This window comes from Cynoglossus semilaevis, chromosome 3 (genome assembly GCF_000523025.1).
Source record: "Cynoglossus semilaevis isolate Cse_v1.0 chromosome 3, Cse_v1.0, whole genome shotgun sequence".
In the NCBI taxonomy this organism is placed as follows: Eukaryota; Metazoa; Chordata; class Actinopteri; order Pleuronectiformes; family Cynoglossidae; genus Cynoglossus; species Cynoglossus semilaevis.
The window spans coordinates 11,086,465-11,112,559 of record NC_024309.1 but is presented as its reverse complement, the minus strand read 5'-3'; the positions used below and the strand labels follow the sequence as shown (position 1 = coordinate 11,112,559).

At 40.9% G+C, this 26,095-nt stretch overlaps 2 protein-coding genes and 1 long non-coding RNA gene across 5 annotated transcripts; 2 read left to right on the top strand and 1 right to left on the bottom strand.

Moving 5' to 3' along the window:
* The first annotated feature begins 6 nt into the window (after window positions 1-6).
* Window positions 7-6,772, top strand: LOC103377297 (uncharacterized). Of its 3 annotated transcripts, none has more exons than XR_521393.3 (5): window positions 7-131; window positions 205-249; window positions 2,182-2,360; window positions 3,821-4,024; window positions 5,672-6,722. It is a non-coding gene; the product is annotated as an uncharacterized LOC103377297 (long non-coding RNA). The 3 variants fall into 3 exon arrangements; XR_003049402.1 differs by having other exon boundaries at window positions 13-249; window positions 5,672-5,884; window positions 6,640-6,772; XR_003049401.1 differs by having other exon boundaries at window positions 13-249.
* On the bottom strand, window positions 294-7,502 carry LOC103377296 (tomoregulin-1-like). The gene is made up of 10 exons (XM_008308056.3): window positions 6,721-7,502; window positions 4,226-4,335; window positions 3,943-4,072; window positions 3,809-3,835; window positions 3,638-3,728; window positions 3,229-3,377; window positions 2,764-2,811; window positions 2,549-2,669; window positions 2,173-2,334; window positions 294-1,950 (listed from the first exon to the last, which is right to left on the bottom strand). Exons 1-10 carry the CDS (start codon window positions 6,851-6,853, stop codon window positions 1,866-1,868), a joined length of 1,056 nt encoding a protein of 351 aa, XP_008306278.1. The 5' UTR covers window positions 6,854-7,502; the 3' UTR covers window positions 294-1,865.
* A 1,671-nt stretch (window positions 7,503-9,173) lies between these two features.
* On the top strand, window positions 9,174-26,079 carry LOC103377298 (melanoma receptor tyrosine-protein kinase-like). Its single transcript, XM_008308058.3, has 27 exons — window positions 9,174-9,468; window positions 16,463-16,614; window positions 16,707-16,908; window positions 17,523-17,663; window positions 17,760-17,828; window positions 17,935-18,053; window positions 18,131-18,272; window positions 18,367-18,480; window positions 18,609-18,735; window positions 18,866-18,939; window positions 19,020-19,110; window positions 19,192-19,391; window positions 19,485-19,617; window positions 19,706-19,796; window positions 19,928-20,085; window positions 20,876-20,908; window positions 21,013-21,157; window positions 21,228-21,350; window positions 21,425-21,523; window positions 22,127-22,312; window positions 23,018-23,173; window positions 23,437-23,512; window positions 23,691-23,837; window positions 23,911-24,008; window positions 24,092-24,235; window positions 24,338-24,422; window positions 24,743-26,079. The coding sequence occupies exons 1-27, from the start codon at window positions 9,378-9,380 to the stop codon at window positions 25,078-25,080; spliced, it is 3,534 nt and encodes a 1,177-aa protein (XP_008306280.1). The 5' UTR covers window positions 9,174-9,377; the 3' UTR covers window positions 25,081-26,079.
* Window positions 26,080-26,095: the final 16 nt, after the last annotated feature.

Sequence of the window (26,095 nt, the reverse complement as noted above, 5' to 3'; positions counted from 1 at the left end):
GAGGAGGAGGGAGAGGGGAGGGGACCCCCCAGCAGCTGCTGCCTGTCTTTATCCTGCCGTCACCACTATATTTAGGTGCTGTCCCACTAGGAGCCACCGGGAGCGCTCGACTTTGATCCCCCTTGCTGCAGGTGGGTGCGTTCTTCAAAGTCATGTCAACGTGTCTACAAGTCAATTAACTGACCAGACGTTTTTCTGTTTCAGAGTCACTACAGCACTACCTTGTGGCGGATTTTACGAACTACTACGGTAAGTAGTACTTTTGTTAAGTTAACAAACCAATTTTAAACAAAAGATTTAAACCTGAGTTTCCTGCAATGAAGTTGCAGTAGTTTTTTTAAATATATATAATAGCAACAAAACTGACACAGTGAGTTCAAACATCATAATTTAATTCTAATTCAGCTACAGTACAGTCTAAACAACAAATTCACTGTTTCATGCAGGACGCACTACAATTAATTCAGACCAGATTCCCACCGACGTCACATCACTGTCAGTGAATCAGGGTCGAGCTTATTCGTCTACTCCTTCTACCACACGACATTGACAAAGACCAAAAACAGACATGTTGTACCAACGTTACAGATATCAGATATAAAAAAAAAAAAGAAACAATAGAACAATTAAATTATTATCAGCTTGTCAAAAAACAAAACAACAACTGGAATTATTTCCTGAAAAGTTGTCAGGAAAAAAAATTATTATACCAACCTGTACATGTTATTATCATTATTATCATTATCATCATCAATAGTAGTGAGCAGTAGAAAAAACAGCATTTTGGTTTTCAGGTGCGTCTCATTATCATCTTAAAAAAACAAAAAAACAAAAATGAAATAAAGTCACATGATCATTTTTACCCTGTGAGAAGTAGCAAAATATTACAGGAAACAGACTACAAAAAAAGGGACTGCTTTAAAATGCAGCACTGAAACATGGGCGGGGGTCCTCACATAAAACGCCCCCTGCAGAGTTAAGGTCTTAAAAACAAAGTGGTCACAAAAGTAAGTAAACTGTTAACCAAAAACTGTAAACTCATTGACATTTTAATGAGAATTGATATTGTATGAACGGACTTATCTGATGTGAAAATTTCAAGAGTGCAGCAACACAAAACATGACGGTGTTTCACACAGGATATTCAAATCAAACACACCCTGATTTTAACTACATCTGTAATTATGATCAGTGGCATGTGTGAAAGTTTCTGGTTTACATTTTGAATAAAAAAAAGTAGCTGCTACAATATTGTTCATGTTAAACTTCCTGAAGTTTCTCTCTTGAAGTACACTTTAGTGTTAATATATACATCGTCTTTACATTTCAGTGACTGTAGGTGAAATGTTTAAACCAAGTGTAACTGACACATTTTCACAAGGGGAAGTTCATGTTGAAATGCTTGGTTGATTAAGTTAGGTCCGTACTCAAGTGAAACGCAACATTACTTCAGCCAAATTCAATTTCATTTTTTAATGTGACCCTATGCAGTAAAAACTAAGAAAAAAGATTATATTTTTCCTTCCAAAATCATGTAAACAAAGAGCATCTACCTCCCACAGGGTAACACCAAAGAAACAGAGTGTAAATAATTTGACAAATCAATTTTCCATTCTTGAGAATCCACAGTGTTTCAGAGTCTGAGGATCAACGTGTCACGCGCTCCCACTTATGCAGAAAATAACACAAATCCAACATGGAGGACGCTGTTTTAAATAAGGCCGCGTACAAAAAACATCTTTCGAAAAGTAGAGAAAAAAGGAAGAGGCACCAAAAAAGTGGAAATATTTTTTCATTTAAAAATTGCTGTCCACCTGTGTGTACTTAAGAAAAAACTGGCTTTGACCAAAAAGATGAGCAGCTCGCTACATCATCCTGGAGGAAGTTCCTGACGGGAAGTGACCGAGGTGCTGCTTCTGTCTCCGTCCACGTTTTGTTTTGTTGCACCTCCTGCAGAACACAACAGTAGATTCAGGTTCAAATGAACATATGCAGTTTGATGTTATTATCATGACATAATCATGTGATAAGGACGTGAAAAACCTTTTATTTCAATACAGCCATAAAGTTCCTATCAGTTAACGATCGAATTTAAAAAAATCAGATGTCTTCTTGTTTCATCTTCTGACATTACTTTTTTTTCTCTCTTATCACGTCTGTGTGTACACAAACCTGGTGAAGCACATGACCACCGCCACGATGACAGCGATCTGCACGGCTCCAATGATGGCGGCGATGAGGACGTAGTGCAGTTTCTGTCCACTGGGGACAACGTAGAGAACATTGAAATCCAGCAGCTGATCACACTGAGAGCCACCGTAGCCTGCTTCACACCTGGAACACACCCACACAGGTCAAAGGTTAGATCATTTTTACATCTAAGGTTAAATCTATTATTCACCCCAACATTCTGCTTCCTCGTAATAACGTCTGTTTAACTATATGTTTTACAATGGTATATTAGCTGCTGCCTCCAGAATCTCAAGTACAAATTGAGATATTTTATGAGCACTATACTGATTTCTACAAATGCAGATACAGCAGTTACCTGCAGGTGGCGAGGTTGTGTCTCATCTCACACTCGCCATGTTCACAGAAATGTGCGTAGTCGTCAGGGCAGGGCGTTGGGATGTCTACAAACCCCTCTCCCTCTCCAGGCTTTGACACGGCTGCAGTAACAAATAAGAAACAAAAATATGCTGTTTCGTGATTGGCTGACAAACAAAAACTGCGGGCGGACCCAGTGACGGTGGAGCTTCTTACCGTAGATGTCAGGTTTATGTTTCATGCTGTCGTCTTTCCTGTTTTTATCTGAGACACAAGAAGACAGAATTCATGTTTCTAACACTCATTACATCAGGAGGTCATGAATGAGTGATGTCAACAAATATTATGGAAAATTAATCCTTTTTTTAATGATAAATTAAAATGATTTACTTCAAAAAACATAGATATAAGTGAGGAGGGGATGAAAAAGAGAAGGCGACACTAAAACAAAGAGGAATGTTTTATTCTGGGTGTGTGTGTGTGTGTGTGTGTACATGCGCTGATTTAGGTCACGTCATCTTTCATTATAGATGAGAAACTCTCTCCTCCTCTTTGTCCTCCTCTTTGTCCTCCTCTTTGTCCTCCTCCACTAGTGCTTCCTTTAACCTGACGTTGGTCACTCCTGATATTTGTTTAAGTATGTTGTGTGTGTGTGTGTGTGTGTGTGTGTATCGTCGTCACCTTGGCAGCGTCCCACGTGTTTGATGTCGATCTTCAGCTGTTTGAGACAGGACGCCTCTCTGACATGACAGGGCGTGTCGTACGTGACGCTGTCGCTGCCACACACTGGGTTATCGTTGTGACCGTTGCACACGATGTTACACATGCAGCTGCACAGACACACACGCACACAAAAGTTATGTCAATATATTATTGTTGTTCATCTTTTGCACAAAATCAGTCGTTAGGGTTCGTGGATCCACTGCTGCCGTCACTAAGTTTAAATGTGTTTCTTTGTGTTTGAAGTCCTTTGTTCAGCTGTACCTCGGTTGCACAAACGTCAACACCTACAGCACGTCTCTGTGAGCTAAAATGTTCAGTTTGTGTGGGGAGACGAGGTGAGATAAAGGTGCATGTGTGTAAAACTAACAGTGTGTCCTCGGAGTCTTCATCACATTCGGCTCCAAATTTGCAGATCCCACATTTCGAAGCCTTTTTGCCTCGACCAGAGCCTTCGTCATCTACAGACACAGCATCGTGATTATGGTTAATGAGTTGCTAAGAAGCCATAACTGTGTGAAATAAAAATGTCGTTGTTTACCTCCGTCCCCAGATCCTGACCCGGTGTCTAGCTCCGACACAGATGAGAGGACACAGGTGTTAGTGGACAAGTGTAGATAAACAGTTACAGCTGGCTGCACCTAACGTTTTGGACGTTCATGTCGAGTGAGTTACCGTGGTAACAGGGTCCCTCCGACACGAGGCTGATTGCTCTCTGCTTCTTACACGACGACCTCCTCAGGAAACATTCATTCTGGTACGTGTCTCCGTTTGAGCCACACACTGGCACGTACTTCTGATGACACTGTGACGCACACACATACGCACAAAACCATGCATTTAGAACGGAACGTCCTTGACGCTATACATACAGTGGAAGAGCACATGATTGTGTGTGTGTGTGTGTGTGTGTGTGTGTGTGTGTGTGTGTGTGTGTGTGTGAAAGAGTGAAACTCACATGGAACTGACACACACACTTGATGTCGACGCCAATTTCGCGACATGTTCCTCCAAAACGACACGTCCCAGTGTCACACAAACGCAAGTCGCTCTTCTTTTCTGACAAATCTGAAACACAAACACAGACCATTTATTGTCATTGTTTTGTCCCTGCTGTACACACTTTTACACTTTTTTACATTTCCCTTTAAAGTGATCAGCTGGAGTTTGTGTGTTGTGCCTGTTTCTCTGAAAACAGGAAGTGTTCAGTGAATTATACAACTTGTGTTTAAAAAGAGTCAAATTAGTGAAATATAAAAAAAAACATGTACTACAAGTTGAATGTTAAAATAATATCAACCTGCTGAGGTTTTCATTGTGATTTTAATGAAGACACCTCAGATACATGTGGTCGTACCATCCTTACCACACAGAAACAAACACACAGATACTATCATCTAGGGTAGTAATTAAACAAAGGCGGCTGATTGGTCGATTGGGTAAGCAGGTCGGCCAATTACGGCAGGTAATTACAGGAGTCGTGACCCCAGCCTCCCCTGTAATTGGTGAATACCAGAGTGCTGAAGCAGCCAGAACACACACACACACACAGACTGTTCCCAGGACTGAGAATAACGACACCTGAGAGATACCTAAAATAGAAATATAATAATTTTCCCACAGAGACTCCGCACAAGAACATGGGCACACAACACACACCCACTCGCACTGAAAAGGCAGCGTTTCAATCATGCATGGTTTCCATGGATACCACCTTGTCATCTGACAACCTAGTAAGAGCAGGATCCAATTAGAGCTTGTTTACGGAGGGTGAGAGACATGTCTGTGGAGACGTTCACACCCTGACAACATGTGGGCTTACATGGGTTTTATTAGGTTTGGGTTTTTTGTTTTTTTTTTGTTACACCAGGGGCATCGTTTGAAAACCAGCCAGTCTCCTACGCCAAACAGGAAATGAACAACATGAACAAAAGACTTTAAAGGATAAAGACACAAAATACCACAGTTGAACTTAGTGAGGGAGGCAGCAGTGAATCAACAACTGTCAAACCATTTATGATGTTTTATGGAGGAGCAGCTGGTTTCCTGCTTCTGTTTCCCATATAATATATATATATATATATACATCTATATATATATATATATATTCTCCTCAACCTTGTTTTTGTTCTACTCGCTGTTTGTCCCTGCCTCTGTGTCTCAGACTGGTTCCAGCAGCACTAGCGCTCACAGAGCACTTACTACTAAGTTCCTTTAAAAGAAAACACACAATTGAAACAACCTGAACTCTCCCTTTAAATTTTAATTTCTGTTAACTCGCCCTGTTGTAAGGCGAGTTGAGATGAAAGGTGAGTGAAGCAGAAGATTTGTCATCCTTGACAGCTCAGTGAGGCGAAGATGAACAACCCCATCTCTTTCTCTTTCTTTCTCTCTGTCACTCTAGCTCCCTCGTCCTCTTACGCTCAGATGACCTCATTATCTCTCTGCTGCCTCGAGAACAACACAGACTGGTGGCACAAGACTCATCCAAGAATGTGTGGATTCAGTCTGGACAGGAGAAGAGAGACACAGCCTGCCCTGTGGATTCCATCCTAACCTATCTACACTGGGAAGTGAGGCTCTTGGTCGGAAATGGTATGAAGGACCCGAACTAAAGGTCAACACTCCTGAGTGAACAAATGCCACACCAAATTAGACGTAACGTAGTCCAGGTGGAGCAGACCTTAAAATGTCTGAAGTCCTCTGTGACAGTGGACCCTGCTCCACCCACTCTGTGTCTGTCTAACCTTGTGTGTTTTAGAATAATTCACACAAACACAACACAGTTTTCTGATGGGACATAAACAGCCTGCACAGTTAGTACTGAGGTGCACGAAATATAGTGGATAAAAACGTTAAGCTGTGCCATGATTATTTTTTTTAAAGCATGATAAAAACATGTAAACATTAGTGGAACAAAAACACAAGGTCACGGAGTATTAAAGTGTTGACTTAATCTGTAAACCTAAGAGTAGAAAAGATTTTTAAGGTTTGTTTTATTAGCGGCGTCTTTTGTAACGTTTGTAAACTCTCTTTTTTCCTTGGCAGCCATGTTTTCATTTTTACTTAAAGCCAGTCTTTGATTTTTAATTTGAAGAAGCAGGGGGCGCTCACAGAGTGGTCAGTGCAGAATACAGTTGTCTGTAAATACCCTATACACACACACACACACACACACACATGAACACACTGAACAGGGGATGCGGGCCTCATCTGACCTCGCCCTGGTTCTACACCCTATCATTAACCCTGAAATAGAACACACACACAAATGCACACGCCGCTGCACATCCGTTTCTATGGTGACCATTCTGCTATAAATCTGCTCATCAAATCTGTTTCATTTTGACGATGCTGTCGTCATGACAACAGATGGACAAAGACAACACCTGGAGCCTGTGTGTGTGACCTGCACGAGTGACCCGCATCAGCTGACGTGTCCAGGTGTCTCACCTGTGTCCCCGCCACTGCTGCTGCTGCTGCCGCTGCGGGGAAAAGAGGCGTGAGCTGCGGGGAGGAGCAGTAGGAATAGCAGGCTGGACAGGCAGGAGGAGCAGCGGCCTCCTGCTGCTGCTGGAGGAGCCATGATGGAGGAAGAGGAGGAGGAGGAGGGGAAGGAGAAGGAAAATGATTGCCTGTGTTTCTGAGGGAAATGTGTTTCCAAAAAAAAAAAGAAGAAAGAAAAATGTAAACTTTATGTCCGGATTGAGTCCATGTGTCCCCGAAGAAAACGAAAAAACCCGAGGGGATAAAAACAAAGCCGATCTCACACACACATTGAAACACACTCTTAAACACAGACACACAACAGAGAGCGACCCCCTCTACAGCCGAAACCCGGCCTCAACCTCCATCCCCCGGCCGCTGCCTCGCTCTTACGATCCCCGGGCAGAGAGAACGAACAGCGGAGAAGGAGGAAAAAAGATCCCGATGAAAGTGTGTGTTTTCTGGAGGCTTCAGGAACAGCCCGGGCCGTATAGCAGCGTCTCTGAGCCGGGGAGGAAGGACACAGGATGTCGGTCAAAACCTGGAGGATTTTTTTTTTCCTCTTCTACACTGATTCACATCAACAAAGGCCCGAACCACGTGACAGCACAGACCACGCCCACAGAGTCTTGGCTCTCGGAGAGCAGCAGGGGCGTTACAGTAATAGACGGGGGCCTCCCAGAGTGACTGCTCCCGAAATCGAAATAATTTCACCACGAAGAAGAACAGCGTTTTTTCCTAATGCTTTTCTAAACATCAATACATTTTTAAAACAGTATTTCTAAAATTCTGAAAATATGAAACAATTTGTTAAAGAAAAAACATCTCAAACGTAGGATCCCTCTGCAGAATAATTGTTTTATATAAAAAAAGATGAGCTTAAGATCATCATTACATCATATTTATCAATTTTAGGAAAAATACCAACTGTATTTCATTTAATGTACACAAGGAAAGTCGCTGAGTTTACATGTTACAATTCTGACCACTGGAGGGTGCAATAGACTAGCTTTTGCTGTGTGGCGCTGAATGAAAAGTGAGTTATACCACTTGACAGAGAACATATAATGTTAGATATTGTAGACTTTAGTTGATGCGGAATTTGTTCGATCATTATTTCACTGAAAGTCTGAAAACGGTTGTTCCTGTAACTGTAGTCCTTCTGATCCAACAGGACTCTGTAGTTCACTGTCCAATCTCTTGTTTTCTAATCTGTTCTCACTGTTTTTTGTTATTCCACATCTTCCTCTTCCTCCCTGTTCTGAGACTGAACTCTCCTTGAACTAATGAGCCAAAGCAGCTCACGCACGGTTTGACAGTTTGTTCGACCACAAACCAAAGTTTGTTAAAGTCACAAATGTAAAGAAACAAAAACATATACTGACGATTTTCTTCCTGAACTACACATACATGTTTTATGTCATGTTTTATTTTCATGTTATGTTTTTTTTTTTGTCTCATGTGGCTGTGAGCTGTCATGTTTTCTCAGGTGAACAGCAGCAGGCTCTGAGCTGAGGTCAGAGCTCAATGACCTCAGTGTTTCTGCACCGCGACATTCTGTCACACTGTCTGTAAACAACATACAAGAAAAAATAATCCACCGAGGACATTTTATTGGGCTGTATAAAAACTGAGAGCGATGTGTTCAAAAACCCAGAAAAAGACACAGGTACGAACACTGTTACAGAATGTTATGTTTGAATAACTTTACTGAGTCTTTGCCAGAGTAAAAAAACAAGTTTTTCTAAAAGATAGTTTAAAGATTAAGTGAGAAGTAGTGACTCACTGTGTAGACATCATTGTATAATATTTATAATCTGTATTCATCAGTTCTGACGTCATGTGGGAAACACTAACAAGCACTGCTGTGTGATTGAGCTAATACTGGTGGGTTGTTGCACAACGATGTGGTAATTTGCACTTGTCTACATACAGTAAGTCATAGAAGTGTTAATTTGGGTGAGAAATCACGTTTATAAAGACGTGAAAACACCCTTGTAATAGAAGGTACTCTAGAAAGTAATATTACTAATGTTTACTAGTGTGTTTATGCAGAAGTTGTAAAAATGTGTATCGGTTATGATAATTCGATGTCGGCGTATCGTTGTAATGCATCGAGTCGTACGAATGTATTAATAAGGTTAGTTTTTCATCGGTAGTAATATCGTAATCGAGTGCTACTTATTACTCCTCCAGCACTTCTGTGACAATATAGTTATAAATACTGTTATCGTGTTATAATCAGTACATTTCTGTTTGTAGGTTTGTGAACCAGGGAGACCGACACACACACACACACACACACAGAGAGAGAGAGAGAGAGAGGTTTGGACACTCCGGAGGTGCGTAGTGCGTCGGTTCCTTCTGTTGGACACCGTGAAGGTGCGTAGTGCGTCGGTTCCTTCTGTGTCTCTCAGATTCACTGCGACTCAGTCTGCGTCTGTCACCGACCTTATACCTGGTTGTCTCTCTCTCTCTCCCTCCCTCACTCCCTCCGTCTCCCTCTCTCACTCACTCCCCAGCTTTGAGGCTCTTTCTCTCGGCTGCAGCTCATGGAGGAACCGCGTGTCCACACTGGGGAGCCGGACTTTAAGAAGTGAGGACTTTTAGGATCCAGATTCAGGATGAGGCGGAGTGTCCGTGGAGGAGAACCCGCGCTGCTAATGCTGTTGCTGCTGTTCGGTCAGCGCTGCTGCTCCAGCCTGGACAAGGGAGGTGAGTGAGAGAGAGAGAGAGAGTCTGCTTCTGTTGAAACTTAACCCAACACTTACTGGATATTTACAATTAACTTTGGGAAGTTTGGATTGAATGACATTTTAATTCTGACTTAATGAACCACCAGGAAGTGAAACTTTGATTGTTGATTTAAACGAACCAGTTTGAAGTTACTCTTAAAGACGTCACTAAAAATAGTCACTGCCCTGTTTAAATGTTCAGTTATTATACTGCTACATTATTATTATTATGCAAAAATCAATTTAAAAAAAGTCAAGATGTATTTATAAAAAACCCACAAATTCCATTTTATTCTTCATATATCAACTGAATTTTAATCCACGCCATTTAAGTACATATCCATACATATATAATTTTATATAATTTTTACTGTTACACTTTCTTGTAGCACACAGACTTTCTTCTTTTTTACTTGTGTTTACACACAGTATTTTGATGGTGGGATCAATCCTGGAGTTTTTATTTGGCCTGTCAGCACTTTCTTAAAAATCAATTTTTATTGCTCTCAGTCAGTGTAACATTTTTAACAGCCAGTTCTGGCTCCTGTCAAATCTGTTTCCAATTTGTATTGATATTTATTGCCACCACATTTAACCACAACATATGTTCAATACAATGACACTTTGATCTTGAAAAAAAAATAGTTTTTCGAAATTGGAGTTGAAATAATCATGCAACCTTAAATCTAATGTAAATCAAGGGTTTGAAAGATTAAGGCTAATTAATCTCACAGCCACGTAAACAAACAAATAAACCACACTTTAGTAAAATAAGCACCACATCATTATTTCTGCTCCTGTGTTTTCATTTTCTGTCACTCAGAACTGTAAAACTGCTTATTCTTATCACCGTCAGTGTTTGTGTAACAGTGACGTGACACGAAGAAAAAAGTCTTGTTAATAATGGTGATGACGACGATAATGAGAATATTTCAACAGTCCTCGGTATGTTTTGACGTTTGACATGTTCGTTCTGTACGACCGTGACGGTGAACGATGGCTACATGTGTGTTCCAGCGATGTTTGCTCAATGTGAGCCAGAATCTGACCGCAGCTTTGCAACAGTCCAAACCAAAAGTAGTCTAAATAAACAGAACTGGCCCCAAATACAGGATGTTTCAGGTGACATCCACAGTACACTTTCTTTGTCCAAAGTTCAGATAGAATACTTTTTTTACGCTGTGGTTTTAAATGCCTTCAATAGGAAGTTGACATAATAAAAAAAAATTATAGAAGGACCAATTTCATCCATAGAAGCAAAGAAATCTTACCTCTAGGGTTTTCTTCTTAACCCTAGAGGAAACTGATCGTGTTGAATTTTTTTGTAAATATTGGATTATTTGGACTTGGTCTCTGCTGCCTGAAACCACAGTTGTGCTGAAAAAAACAAAATAAGTCGAGGAATAAACAAAGAATGGCTGAGCCCAACTCTTCACACCGTGTGTGTACGTGTGTGTGTGTGTTATTGAATACAGCTGACCCTCTCTCGCGTCTTGTCAACAATTTGATTACAGACAGAATTTTCGGAGACTGACTTTGTGTAACTTTCATTGTTTTCTACCGACAACAGTGCTGTTGTGTGGTTGTTGTTGTTGTTTACTTGATGTCTGTGTCCCCATCTAGTGTTCTTCCAGAGGTTCCAGCGACTGCAGACTGTCTGTGAGGAACTGAAGGGAAAAGTCAGGGAATGTTATGTTCTCACATTAAAAGTACCAACATATTTTAATATACTGTCTGTCCAAAACTCTGCAGTCTTACACCCACTGCTCCATCTGACTGGAAAAATTCACAAAGCAAACTGTTAAAATAATGCCTCTCTTGACCAAGAATTTCTTTGGAAGCCTGACTGTTGATGAGTTGGAAACAGAACAGAATCTCCTGGCTGCAGATGTTTCGCCTAATTCAATCTCTGTACTGTCTACTGATTATAATGGAAGCTACTGATTTGTATTTTTGGAACTTTTGTCTGTAATCCGAGTAGGACAAGTGGTCAAGTCACTGTTGTAAAAGAGACTTTAATCTCAGTGAGGCTTTCTCCCGATTAAACCAAGGTTAAAACTAAGAAAATGGTATGAGGAGCAAGAATGGAAATATATTTATGGCTGGATTTTCAGCTAATTGAGTGCTGAGTTTTTGAGTAGTTCTTTGCATTAGTTAGAGGAGGTTCCTCTGGTGTCTGTAATGAACTCTAAAAAGGTCAGAAAGGTTTTAAGGAGACAGGTCCTTCAAAGGTCAGATGTTCCTGATGTAGGAACTATAGTAGGGGACTTTGAAATGTTCATAATGAGAAATTGAACTTCCTTCTTTGGTCTTGGCGTGGGACGTATGGATGTTTCAGAACTCCCTCTGTTTCTGACAAACTTCAAACCTGTTACCAGTCGAACTGACATTGAAGGATTGATTTTGCAGGACATTAGAATATTTTAAATGTTCTGTGTTTGGCAAATTTATCTTTTGTCATTTTCGTTTGAAGAATCTGTTGTGACTCCTCAGTACTGACCTTCAGTCTGCAAACACGTGTTTGTGTGTGTGTGAGGGCGCTTTTTTTTTTTGTCCCTTTGGAGTTTGACTTTGTAAAGACCTTGGCAGCATGTGAGAGTTTGTGAATGTTTGTGAAACTTTCCACAGAAAAATAGTTGGAGGTTTGCAGTCACCGTAGCAACAGTATTAACAAACAGACCCCCAAACAACAACAATAATCAGACACAAGACAAAAGAACTTCAGTTTGGACCAATATGTGGAACCAGGTTCCATAGTTTTGATCAACAACATGTTTCATTTTATTAATTGAATTTTTACAAATAAAATAAAAGATTAAATGCAAGTACGAAAATGTATAGAAATCAATAATGAAGTTCAGCCAAAGATTAATTTAAAGGTATGTTCAAAATAGCTTATATTTACACATATATACATAGACAGCCAAAAATCAACTTTGACAAAAAGTAAAGGTAAACTTTTAATAAAAAAACAACTAAATGTATAGAAGGAGGAGCCTAACAATAGTAAAACTGTGATTATCAAACTGTATATAAAGTATAAACATTACCCTAATGGATATGAACATGTAGTGAAAATATAAAGTATAAACATTACCTTAATGGATATGAACATGTAGTGAAAATATATATATAACAAACTATTTCTAGCAATAGCTAAATGGTTAGCTCAAATGTAGCGTAGTAGAGATAGCTGCGATTTATCTGAGAGATAGCTCAAAATATCTGAAGTTTTTTTTCTAGATAGCTGAGAGACGGCCCAGAAAATGACACCAACTTTAATCTTTATTATAAATATAATCTTCTAGGATGACCATGTTCTTTAGTGGCAGTTAGAGCTGAAGTGTTAGCTCTAGTGTGACTTGTCTGACATGGTGTTGCAGACTTTGCAACGCAACATTTTGTCATCACCAAGATATACGTCATCAGAACATTTTGATATCTTTGGAACTGAACATTTTTACGCAGCGTTTACCTCACTTGTTTTTTTGTTCTCCTCTGTGACATCAACCTCTGACTCACTGAGTGAAACAATTAAAGTTCTTTTGATACAGTGAGAATAAACAGGTGTGACCTGAAGTTGCTGCCACTGTTGCCATTGCCAGCACCGCAGCAGCAGCAGTGCAGCCTGGGAGATTTTCAGCGCAGGAATGTAAAGAATGTCAATAATGAATTTGAGAAAGAGTTGACAGGACTATACAGGCTCTACCTTGCTCTACCTGCTCTCTCTCTATATATACTGTAACATGCCAACTCTAACCTACGTATGAACTTCCTGTATTGCATTGTATTGTCAAACCCTTGAGGTCAGAGGTCACCTGGAGCAACCGCTAGATGTTCATTGAAGCCAAATTAACAAATGAGCTGAATACGATTTCCCTCAGAGAACAAACACTTTTCAATTTCCTTTGTCCCATTTAGTTTTTAATTATGTTTCAGATCATGTTATCAAATGTGGTTAGCACTTTTGGAAAACTAACAGTAAACCACAAGAAAGATGATAGTTATCTCAGTTTTCTATGTGCAGTTACCAGATCAGAAAGTCAGAATTTGTCAAAATGTCAAATGAATGTTGGACAAAAGGTAAGGTAAAAATTGAAATGTTCAAATTATTAAAATAATAATAATTATTATTATTACTTAGACGTAAGTGACATAAGTCAAGACTGTGGTGTCCCTCAGGGCTCACTGTTAGATCCCGTTCATTTTCACAAAGACAACAGTATCTTTTTTTTATATGTCGACAACTGTCAACTGACAACTTTTAACAGGTTTGGTGCAGAAAGTCGGCTGATCAATTATTAATAATCACCCGTTACAAAAAACAACAAACAGAGACTAGGTCTAGGACTGTGTTTCCTAATGTTGAGAGTTAATCCTCGCCTCATGATGTTGAACTTGTGGAATTCACCGTGAACAGGAGCAGAGAGGGAAACAAGCAGAATCTCGCTGTAACCTGTACACGTGCATGCGCACATACACGACACAGACACACAGAAATACACAAACACACACTAAATGCTGCAGGCAGGACACACACATACAGAGTGTTTAAAAAACAGGATGTTCCATTTAGCTTGAAACACAGACACAGTTCTCTCCCTCGGACCAAAATTCTCAGACGTTCTGTGTGTCAGTGAACTCAGCACATAAACTTTAGGAGATGACAGCAGAAAAAACTCTGATCTGATGAAACCCTTGACATTAATCTCTTGAATTTCTGTCTGCAAAGGCGGGTCCAGGACACCTGACTGGAATTATGAGGCAGCAGAGTGCAGTTTATGATCATTAATCAATGTAAAAAAGTAAAGAAAACAAATTAAAGCAAGTTAAAGTTTAAGATTTATGAGAAAAGTCAAAAAAGTCAAAGTAAAACAGATGTCCGTTTCATGACGTTCGTCGTTTGTTGTTTACTGTTATCTCTCTTTTGTTGTTGTTGTTGTTGTTTTTCACAGTGGTTTTTTACAGAGACAAACAAAAACTTTTAAAATTTCAGAGCAATGAGACTCAGAAGCCAGAGTGAAACTGAGGCTCAAACCTGCTGAGTGAGAGTTTTCAGCTGCTCGACACATTCCTACAGAACTGTGTGTGTGTGTGTGTGTGTGTGTGTGTGTGGGACAAGGCCACTGTGTTCCTGTTATGACAGCACTGTGTCAGGACATAAAGGTCCAACTAAAACACAGTTCTAACAAACCTCAATTCATTTAAAATGTTAAATTCAGTAAATGTGTTCTGGTTCAAAACAACTCCAAAAAATAAATATAGAATATTCCATAAAGTCACTGAATGCATCACTGTTCACATTTATTACCACAGCTACCATCTAAATGTCACTGAAAACATTTTCTTATAAAGCTCAGCTCGAAAGCATGTCATGTGTTGTGTTTGTGTCACATGACATTTTATAAAGATCAATAAAAACACTTAAATGGCATTAAAATCTTTGACCAGAGCAGAGGTGACTGAGCCTCAGGGAAGGTCACCGCAGGTCAGAGACCACAAACATTTTACTTTAACTGAATCAACCCTTGAAAAAAAAAACACACGCGGTTATCAATCAATTTGAGTGTATGTACCTGGCTAAAGCGGTTAAATTCACTAACCGGTTACAGCACTGTCATGTGTACTCCCACAGAACCTCAGATTAATGAGACAGTCATCCGTTTCTGCACCTACACATTCTTTATTGCAACACATTTTAAGGATTGTGTGTGTGTGTGTGTGTGTGTGTTATCTTTCTGTAGATCTCTCTTTCTCAGGTTACGAAACACTTATTTCCTTCGAAGGCTCCTCCACACCTGTCAGAAAATCACTTAGAGCCAGGTTTAAACTAAGCTTTTTGGAGTGGTTTGAATGTTTAAAATATCGTCAATCACTCCCGTGTCAAACGATCCTACGTTGAAGACAATGAGAGGACGGAGAAGGGACGTGCTTTCTCATGAATTTCTGAAAGTAAACTGAATTTTTACCTCTTGTGACAGGCCTCAGTTTGAAAACGTTGTGTGACAAACAGGTGAAAAGTGTTGGGAGTGGTTCTGACCAAAAGTATTCTGGGGAACACGCAGCAGTTTCTTGTGTCATTCTGTGAATGTTGTAATGTTGTCAGTGTACCATCCTTATCTTCTGAGTTACAGCCATACACTTCTCTGTGTGAGCCTCTGGTTGTCATAATGAGCTTCTTTAAATCACTTTTTATACGTAGTGATGTTGTGTAAGAAGGAATCAAGGGCAACGCAGGTTAAAAAAAATCTTCTCTGCCACATAAAGACCGTACTCCTTTCTATTTCTACATGATATTTTTTATTCCTTTTTATTTTTCGTTTACGGTGGAGGTGAAAAAGAACTACCTATAGGCTACCTGAGGCAGCAGAGATGTGTTTAAACTCTTTGCTCGTGTCACAACAGGGTGAATTCTTTACCTCCGTTCCCCTTCACCACAAACACCAAAAAATGTTTATTAGGTGTCAATTTAAACTTCATTTCCACTGGCCATCACACAGATCCGACCTGTTTCTGAACAGAGAGCTGTTTGTGTGTGTGTTTTCAGTGGAGCAGAGCTGAAAATCAAGAATGAAAAAAAAAAAAAAAAACAGGATCGGTAAGTGTTGACAGAGGAGGAGAGAAGGTGCAGAGAAATGAGGAATAGACGGGGAGATAATAAAGTTTGTAAGAGAATGCGAGGTTTAGATAGAAGGAAAAAAGTGAAAGATACGAGGAAAAAAAATGTAAGCGTGAAAGAAGGAATAATAAATATAACCAGAGGAAAGAAGAAAGGATTGGAAGTGTAAAAATAGAAAATTAATGCTCAGAAGAATGACAGTTATTATGGATGGAGGGGAAAAGAATGGAAATAAAATGATGATAACATAACCCTGGTCAGAAGATCTCTGTCATGTCTCAACGCCTGGTTCATGTCCACTCTTACTCTTCAGAAGGTTCTGCTTCACTGCTGCTTCTCTCCTCCTGTGTAACAGTGTGTCAGGGGACGAGCAATCAGATGACCCAGTTAGGAACTCGTGAAAACCACTACAACAATATCGTGAAGATGTACGCCAACTGTACGATGGTGCTGGAGAACCTGGAGATCACGCACACACGGGAGCACCAGGACTTGTCCTTCCTGCAGGTCAGACGCTCGAACCCGAAGATGAAGATGCAAAAGTTCCCTTTTTTAATTCCAACATTTCATCTTTTCGTTTTGTCTTTTTTCTTCTTCAGTCCATCCAGGAAGTGGGAGGCTACGTTCTGATTGCCATGAACGAGGTGGCGACCATCCCACTGGTCAACCTGAGGCTGATCCGAGGACGGAACCTCTACGAGGGTCAGTACGCTCTGCTGGTGGTCTCCAACTACAACCACTCCTCTGTCACACAAGGCTACAGCAGCGGCCTGAAGCAGCTGCAACTCAGCAGCCTGACTGGTACGACACACACACAACACACTTACTGTAGGTGTGCAGATTTAGTTGTAGCCCACAAGAGCAAGGTCTAACTGTCATTACCATCGTGACATCGACCTACTGACTGTGCACTTAGTTTTCAGTACCATATTTTTACAGTATAAGACGTACTGTAAGTGTGTGTAAAGATGAGGCGTGTCACAGTGGGTGAGGCTGATACGTTATTTTAAAAAGAGCTTCAGTCAACACTGCAGTGTCTTCTGGTATTGGACAACACCTGCACTCTCTACTCCAAGATTAACTGTTGTCATGCACAGATTCACAACGTGCGCAAACAGAAACATGACTTTTGCTGACAACCTGAGATGTCACCGTCAAATTTATTTAAAATCGATTTAGTTAAAATAGAAGAGAAAAAACTCAGTGAAGCTGCTCGACAGTCAGTGACCACCATGTCTGATTCTCTCCTGAATCCTACTCTACACTTTTCAGTAGGAGACAGATCTGGACTGCAGGCAGGACAGTCAATCCTGAAGACAAACATCTGTTTGTTTATATCTACTCCACAACGCCACTTACTGGATATTTTATCCTTCCTGTTAATACACTTTTTATTTTTTTTATTTTCCTCACAGAGATCCTGAAAGGAGGCGTAAAGATTACCCACAATCCCTTGCTGTGCAACACTGAGACCATCCAGTGGTGGGACATCATGGACAATGAGAGCAACCCCAACCCTAGCATTTTTTTCAAGAACGAAACATTTGACCGGAAATGTAAGAGCCATAAAAATAAATGTGACCTACAAATGACACTGTGGGGGGGACGGGGGATGCGTTGTTTTTTTTACATGCATGTATGTGTTTTCATAGGTGAGAAGTGTGACCCTGGGTGTGTAAGCGGTTCCTGTTGGGCAGCTGGGCCAGATCACTGCCAGATATGTAAATCTGACTCTTATTTCTGAGTTTTATTTTTGTTAACTTTAAACCTTCCTCTAAGTCTATGTCTCTCTCTCTCTTTCTCTCTCTCACCGGCTCTAAAACTCAGTGACTAAACTACACTGTGCCGAACAATGCAGTCATCGATGTCGTGGTCCTAAACCCATAGACTGCTGTAATGAACACTGCGCCGCTGGCTGCACTGGACATGAAGCCACCGACTGTCTGGTCAGTGTCACTGCTGCCTCCTCACGTCCACGCTGTTACGTCCTCGGTGGTGAACGCTGTTCCTTTTTCTTCCTCAGGCCTGTCGAGAGTTCAACGATGATGGCACGTGTAAAAACGAGTGTCCTCCTCCAACCATCTATGACCGAAATACCCATCAGGTTGTCAACAACCCCAAAGTAAAGTTCACATTCGGCGCCACCTGCCTTACTTCCTGTCCACGTATGAACTTTAATATTTAAGCACCTAAATGGAGTATGATGTGCAATAAGAAGTGACACCCCGGGACTGACCTGAGTGACGTCTCTGTGTGCAGATAACTATGTGGTAACAGGTGGTTCTTGTGTACGATCCTGTGGCGCCGGAATGTATGAAGTGGAGGAGAACGGAGTTCATCGCTGCAAGACCTGTAATGGACCCTGTCCCAAAGGTAGAGACCTGGAGACACAGCTCAACCTCAGTCCTCCACAGACGACTGTTGACATGTTGTAATGCGCAGCTTATTCAGTCGGAAATGCAAAGATCTGAGCACTCTTCTAAGTTTGTACCTTTCTTCAGCTTGTGATGGAATCGGCGTGGGCGCTCTGATTAACAGCATGGCAGTGAACGCATCCAACATTGAATCTTTCAGGAACTGCACCAAAATCAACGGCGACATTTCCATCATCGAAACGACATTCACAGGGTCAGACAGTTAACACACATCAGCTCAGCCATCGCAGCACAAGAGTAATCAGATCTGAATTATTCTGATTACCTGGCCTTACAAAAACCATGTGTTTTAATGTTAATGTTGTTCTGATTGGCTGTTGCAGGGACGCTCACTACAAGATCCCACCCATGGATCAGAGCAAACTGGAGTACTTCAGGACAGTCAAGGAGATCACTGGTAAAACCAAAGTTTGTTACTTTGTTAACAACCCTGAACTGTGTTCCTTCATGGAGAAAAGACATAATCTGACACCACAGGTTACCTGCTAATCCAGTCGTGGCCGGAGAATCTGACGTCTCTGTCTGCGTTTGAGAACCTAGAGATCATCAGAGGAAGAACGACATTCTCGTACGTTTCACATGCAGCCCCTGTTGTTGTCGTCGTTCTCCAGCTGTCATTGTCTGATTGTCTCGCCTGTAAAACCCTCAGACAGTACAGTGTGGCGGTGGTGCGGGCCAAGCACCTGCGCTGGTTAGGCCTGCGCTCTCTGAAGGAGGTCAGCGCCGGGCTAGTGATGGTGCGTGGCAACCCTGAGCTCTGCTACACCAGAGAAGACCTGTGGATACGCCTCTTCAGGACTGGTGACCAGAAAGTCACTCTACGCAGCAACGCAGCAGAGGACGTCTGTGGTGAGACTCTGACATCTGTGTCAGCCGACGGGAGTGACAGAGGAGGAGATGAAGGAGATGGATGAGATTTTTTTCTTTTTCTTTATCTGACAGAAAAACAGAACCAAACCTGTGATGCTCAGTGTTCAGATCAAGGCTGCTGGGGACCAGGTCCAGACATGTGTGTGTCCTGTAGACACTTTGACCGCAGGGGGCGCTGTGTGTCCTCTTGTAACCTCTTGCAAGGGTAAGAGAGAAAACACACTGCCACCTATAAAGATTACTGCTGTTTCCAGTCTGATTTAGCAGATGTCCCCTCTCTCTTTTCTCTACAGCACCCCTAGAGAGGTGGAGGTGAACAACAGCTGTAACCTGTGTCACTCCGAGTGTCTACAGAAGACTGGGGTCCTGACCTGCCACGGTCCAGTCAGTATCTGCTCAATGACTAACTTACTAGCAAAACTGTTCCAACTACTAAGTCTTTACCTCTTGCTGTCCTTTCTTCTGCCTTGTCTTCTCCTGCTTCCCTTTCTTCTACATCTCCTCCTGCTCCTCAGGGGCCCGACCAGTGTTCTCAGTGTGCTCATGTCATGGATGGTCCTCACTGCGTCCCTCGTTGTCCTCACGGTGTCCCCGGAGATGGAGACACCCTGATCTGGAAATATGCAGACTCCACAGGCCAGTGTCAGTCATGTGACCAGAACTGTACTGAGGGGTGAGGCCATGTTGGGGCTTATTAACTTTTCTTTATTTTCAGCACCGACCCGTTTCCAAGTTTTAAATGCATTAAAAAACACGTAAATTAGTTTATTGCGTCAAGGCTTTTTGACTTTGTCAAGAACCTCTATTTCAACAAAATAAAACAAAAAAATTTTTTTTCACTAAATTATAAAATGCTCTGGTTGAAATTATGACCAAAGGTCAAACCCCCTCAGCAACACAAAGAGCATCCACAACAGCTTCCTCCTCAGTCAGCCCTGCCTCAACACCAACCAGAACAGCCACAGCCACAACCCCACTCAGGCCACCTGATTCTAAAAGAAAGGTGTGTCAAGTCTGCCCAAGCAGTAAGGACAGAAAGACAAACGTATTGTGCTTCAAGTGCAAGAAATATCTCTGCAAAGAACACACTAAAAGTGTCACTTTTTGCCACACATGCATCTAAACACACACACATACACATGCATGTTCTTGCACACAGAGACTTTTACTCTGATTTGGTATTTTGGTTTGATTTGCTGGATTGGTTGTTGCAAATCTATATTTTGTGTTATGGCCTGTTCTGCTTTTCATTTTGTGTTTATATTAAAGTTCTATTGCTGAAAAAAATACTTTTTTGCCTTTTTCTCAAAGTAAATATATATGGGTCGAATGGGTCTTATTTAAGAGATGTGTTCTAATAGTGCTTAGTAATAGTCAGGTAACACAACAACCTTTTATTTATTTATATGATTCTGTTGAGGTTCATGTGAGGTTCGTGTGTATGTGTGTGTGTGTGTGTGCAGATGTACCTGTCCTGGACTGTCCGGATGTAAAGGGTAAATATTCTGTATTAAAACACTATCATCTTTAAAAAAAATCACGTTCACTTCTTAATAAATATTTTTTAATTTTCTCCATCTGTTTTTTTTTTTTACCACAGATCTGTCAAACACTCCACCATGGCGGTGGGTGTGGTCAGCGCACTCCTGATCGCTCTCATTTTGTCACTTCTTGTCTTTGTGCTGCTGCGCCGAAAACAAATCAAGAGAAAAAGGACACTACGACGCCTCCTACAGGAGAGGGAGGTAAGGAAAATCTGTTGATACATGAACTGTTCCTGTGTGTGATGTCACTGGTGATGCCTGTGTGTTTCAGCTGGTGGAGCCCCTGACTCCCAGTGGGGAGGCTCCCAACCAGGCCCTGCTGAGGATCCTGAAAGAGACCGAGTTTAAGAAGGTTCGAGTCCTTGGTTCTGGAGCCTTTGGAACTGTCTATAAGGTCAGTCGTGATGTCACTTCCTGAGGAGCTGGAGGATGATTCCGTCCTAAACATCATGTTGTCATGTTTTCCAGGGTCTGTGGATTCCTGAAGGAGAAAACGTGAAGATTCCGGTCGCCATCAAAGTTCTCAGAGAAGCTGCATCTCCAAAGGCCAACCAGGAAGTTCTGGACGTGAGGCTCCTCCTCCTGACTACTGACTTTTTCTTTCCTTTTTCCTTATATTGGACTGATTTATGCAATAATCTGACCACAGTTTGTTTGAGGGCTCTTTTTGCATAACTTTGTGTTTTATATTTTATATTTTCTAAACATGTTTTTAGCAAAAATGTTTAGAAAAACTATTTGAAGAGAAATTTGAACAAATATTTAGTTTATTTGTTTTAGGTAAGAATGTTTTGTTTAACTGCAGCTTCACTGCTAACTTAATTTAGTTTATTTGTTATAGGTGGCAGTGTGTTTAACTGCAGCTTCACTGCTAACTTTTATTAATGTTCCAGATGATGTAAAAGTTACATTTATTTTTCTGATAATTTTTTGGCTAGATGGCACTATTTTTTTCTTAGTTTTTTTTTAAACTTTTGTTACATTTTTTTTATGACATCATCTGTATCTGTGTGTTCAGAGCAGAGAATCCTGGGTTCAATTCCCAGAGGAACCACATGCTTGGCACCTGCTGGGGGCAGCCTGTTAGCAACATGTCTGCTGCTAACACAAGAATTCACAAGGATTTTTCAAATATGGGATCAATATAGTTCAATTTTTTAATTTTTCCAGGAGGCGTATGTGATGGCCAGTGTTGATCACCCACACGTGTGTCGTCTTCTTGGAATCTGCCTGACGTCGTCAGTGCAGCTGGTGACTCAGCTGATGCCTTATGGCTGTTTACTGGACTACCTACGACACCACAGGGAGAACATCGGTGCTCAGTGGCTCCTCAACTGGTGTGTCCAGATTGCTAAGGTTAGTTTTTTTTACTTTTTCTGTTAACAGAGATACAACAACTGTAGAGAACGTCTAAACGGAAATACATTGTTCTTCTTTTTTTTCCTGCACAGACACTACTAATTCATTATTGCCAAATGTGGTTTGTCTCACTGTGGTTCATCTGGAAACAGTGTGTAAAGCATAGTTAAAGCATGTGTTGATAATAAATACTGGTTTTCTCTGTTGGGCTTTGGAATTCCAGGATTAATTGTTTATAAATCTAATTTCATGAACCCAAGGAGTCCGTCTGTACGCTCTTTAGTTTGATCTCTGAGCACTGTTTATTTTTGTGGGCTAAACATTAATCTGTCTAAAGATCAATATGGGGATATTTAAGTTCTTGGAAAATCTCTCACAGCAAGGTCAGCTGTAGCGCCCTCCTGTGGTTAAATTAAAACAAAACGTGTGAACAACGAGAGAGATAAACTGAACTCTCCCCACACTCATGAGGTATTTTTTAATTATTAAATATGAGGCATTATATTTTAACTTTTCAAAGTCACTAACTACTGTTGAAAAGGAAAATATTAAATTCAAACATTTTTTATTTACTAAAACATTTCATGGTAGATTATTTCAATTCTAGTTTATAAAAAATAAAAAACGATTTACTGTTCCTCATCTGGGCTACATATCAGTATTTCAGAGACATTGTTTTTGTGTTTGGGTTCTTGTGAACAGGGCATGAGTTACCTGGAGGATCGTCACCTGGTTCATCGAGATCTGGCAGCAAGAAACGTCCTGGTCAAAAATCCAAACCACGTCAAGATTACAGACTTTGGTCTTGCAAAGCTGCTGACCGCCAATGAGAAGGAATACCACGCAGATGGAGGAAAGGTGTGTGTGTTTGGTTTACCCTCCGCTGGACAGTATTTAGTGATTTTTTTTCTTCCTTTGTTTCTGTTTGAATCTAAGGTTAATACATAACTGTGTCTCTGAATGCTTATAATTTACCCTAGCACTTTTGTAGGTAACCAACAGGGGGAGCTACTCTAATAATATAAGTGTTTGTTGAAGATATCAAATATCAAATTTAGAAAAAAAAAATTAGATTTGACTTTTGACCTTAGAATGCATTTCCTGTTGGTTACTTCCTGTAGGTTCCCATCAAGTGGATGGCGCTGGAGTCGATCCTTCAATGGACGTACACACACCAGAGTGACGTGTGGAGCTACGGTCAGATCAATCCCCAATAATAGTCTTAATCCACAGGCTTATCCTTCCATTTCTAAGATTGTTACAGTGTTTAATCATAAATGTAAAAACAAACGTATAATTCCAAATAAAATAAATGATACATTCTATATATGCAGGAGCTGGGTTTAATTCTGACTTAAATAATCTTGTTTCCCAGGAGTAACGGTGTGGGAAATCATGACCTTTGGGTCAAAGCCCTATGATGGAATCCCAGCCAGTGAGATTGCTACAGTCCTGGAGCAGGGAGAGCGTCTGCCACATCCGCCTATCTGCACCATTGACGTTTACATGATGATGGTCAAATGTGAGTCAGAACCTAGAGCTAAAACATTTAGCAGCAGTGATCACACTGACCGTGGCCTGTTCCCTGACCTCAGGTTGGATGATAGATCCGTCCAGTCGTCCCCAATTCAGGGAGCTGACAGTGGAATTTTCTAAAATGGCCAGAGACCCGTCCAAATATCTAGTGATTCAGGTACAGCCCTCTCTGATACCCCATCAGGGTCTGTCTGGTTTGATGGGATTTGGTGACAGTTTCCCTTTGACCTGTTGTCACAGGACAATCTTCCCAGTCCATCAGACAGAAGGTTTTATTCCCGTCTGCTGAGTGCTGATGATACTGGGGACATGGTGGACGCTGAGGAATATCTGCTGCCGTACAAAGGCCTGACTAACCACCAGGACCAACCCTGCAGTGCCACGGTGCAGACTCTCACACTTCACTGTAGTCAATACAAAGAAGACCATCTAACTACCTTCTTAAGATCAGGTTTTTAAAGAAACATTTGATTTGATTTTTGTCAGAATGGTCGAATGGTCAGAGAAAACAGCATTGCTCTGCGATATATCACTGATCCAACCCAAAACCAACTGGACAAAGAGGATCATGGTAAGAATGGAACTTAATGGAACTCACTATTAAATCATCTAACCTGTTCTAACTTAACCAAACTAACCAAACTGATCAGCCTGAATGCTCGATAGAATTCTAACTTAGACTACATCATATCATCTGATCCAAAGTAATCCACAGTAGCCTGACTAACTCCAAACTAACTTTTACTAAAACCAAGTAAAAAGTAAAACCAAATGTGTTATCCTACCATAGCATATAAAGACTAGTTTAGTCTGACAGTAATGAACTCTTAACCCATGTTGAAGCAGAAACCCACCCTTTAGTTAGCAGATGAACAGTTGTTTTTCTTGCAGACTACATGAACCAGACACCTGATGAAACCAGACGCAGCAGCAGCAGACTCTCTGAGGCTCTCAGTCCACACCAGAGGGACTTAAATCTGGACTGGGGTGCAGCCTCTCTACCAGTTTACCATGAGGCAGCAAAAGCTGCAGGACCTGAATACTTGAACACCCCTCAGAACGTTCTACCCCAGGCCACTGGGGACAATTTAGATAACCCAGAGTACCAGGCAACTTTCCTGCCTCAAGCCTCATCCACTTCCTTTAGTCCTAATCCTACGTTTTCACCAGCTGCCGAGAACATGGAGTACATGGGTCTAGGTGCTGCACTACATCATCCTGTCCGCTAGAGGGCAGAAACGTTAAGACTTGTTTTTCAGAGATTTTCAGAGGATCAGGATGTGACAAGTTGTGTTGTTGACTCGAACGCTCCCCTCTGTCACTGCACTGTCCGGGAGAGCGCTTTTGAGACACCGGGTCAAAATGTTTGACGTCACTGACGTCATGTGCTCCGTGAACTTCCCTTTACGTCAGTATTTATTTTGAAAAAGGCACTAGAGGAATGAAACCAGGAATTTACGAGGAACTGTTTAAAATGTACAAAGTTTCTAAACTGCTTAGTGAATGAAAATGTAGCATCTCATAATTGTTGCAGAACCATAGCGACTTGAGTGGTGTTGAAGCACATGGACTCCCTCTGCTGGTAGTGTGAAGCTCTGCAATATGTTTTACAATTTTTTTTAAAATTTGATTTGCCATATTCAATTTTACAGAACATACAAACTTTTTCCCAAAGAAATACACAAATTCAGTTAAATGCCACTTTAACTGTGTCTGTCGTAAATAAACCATAAATTAAACTAAGATAAATTAATTAAAAGACACAACTTTAATCCCTAAAATTCTAAATTTATTCTGAAATGTTGTTGAGCTTCCTTTACCAAGTCAACCTGGGTTTTTTTTGTGAAACATGGTGTTGGCACCACACCCTAAACTTTGTGAATGTTTATGTTTCTATTTGTGTAGCATTTTATCATGAATGTTTGAATGTGAAACGAGCTGAATCGTGGTTATGAGTTGAAATGCTGATGTTGCGACGTAGACTAGGATAGTTTTAGTTTTTTCCTTTTTGCAGATTTTGCATAGAAAAAAAAGCTAAATTTGATCATTGATGTGACATGAAACAATTTAGTTAAGACAAAAACCAAATTTGAGAAATTCAGTCGTTTTCAGCTGAAATTCTCATCAGACAATCGCTGGTTTGTTAATGTGACTTTATTTGTTAAACTCCTACTGTGACCGTGACACTGTTGTTTAATTCAGCTTTATTAAATCAGGGTTTATTCTAACAGTTTCTCTTTTTCC

Bases quoted from the DNA above. Each gene is read 5' to 3' on its own strand.
- LOC103377296 (XM_008308056.3), bottom strand. From the start codon at position 6,853: ATGGCTCCTCCAGCAGCAGCAGGAGGCCGCTGCTCCTCCTGCCTGTCC. The intron at 4,073-4,225 runs GTGAGTTTCACT...TGTGCGTCACAG, and splicing joins AGTGTGTGTGTCAGTTCCAT to TGTCATCAGAAGTACGTGCC. The intron at 3,836-3,942 runs GTAACTCACTCG...TGTCGGAGCTAG, and splicing joins GGAGGGACCCTGTTACCACG to ACACCGGGTCAGGATCTGGG.
- LOC103377298 (XM_008308058.3), top strand. From the start codon at position 9,378: ATGAGGCGGAGTGTCCGTGGAGGAGAACCCGCGCTGCTAATGCTGTTG. The intron at 22,313-23,017 runs GTTAGTTTTTTT...TCTTGTGAACAG, and splicing joins GGTGTGTCCAGATTGCTAAG to GGCATGAGTTACCTGGAGGA. The intron at 23,513-23,690 runs GTCAGATCAATC...CTTGTTTCCCAG, and splicing joins GAGTGACGTGTGGAGCTACG to GAGTAACGGTGTGGGAAATC.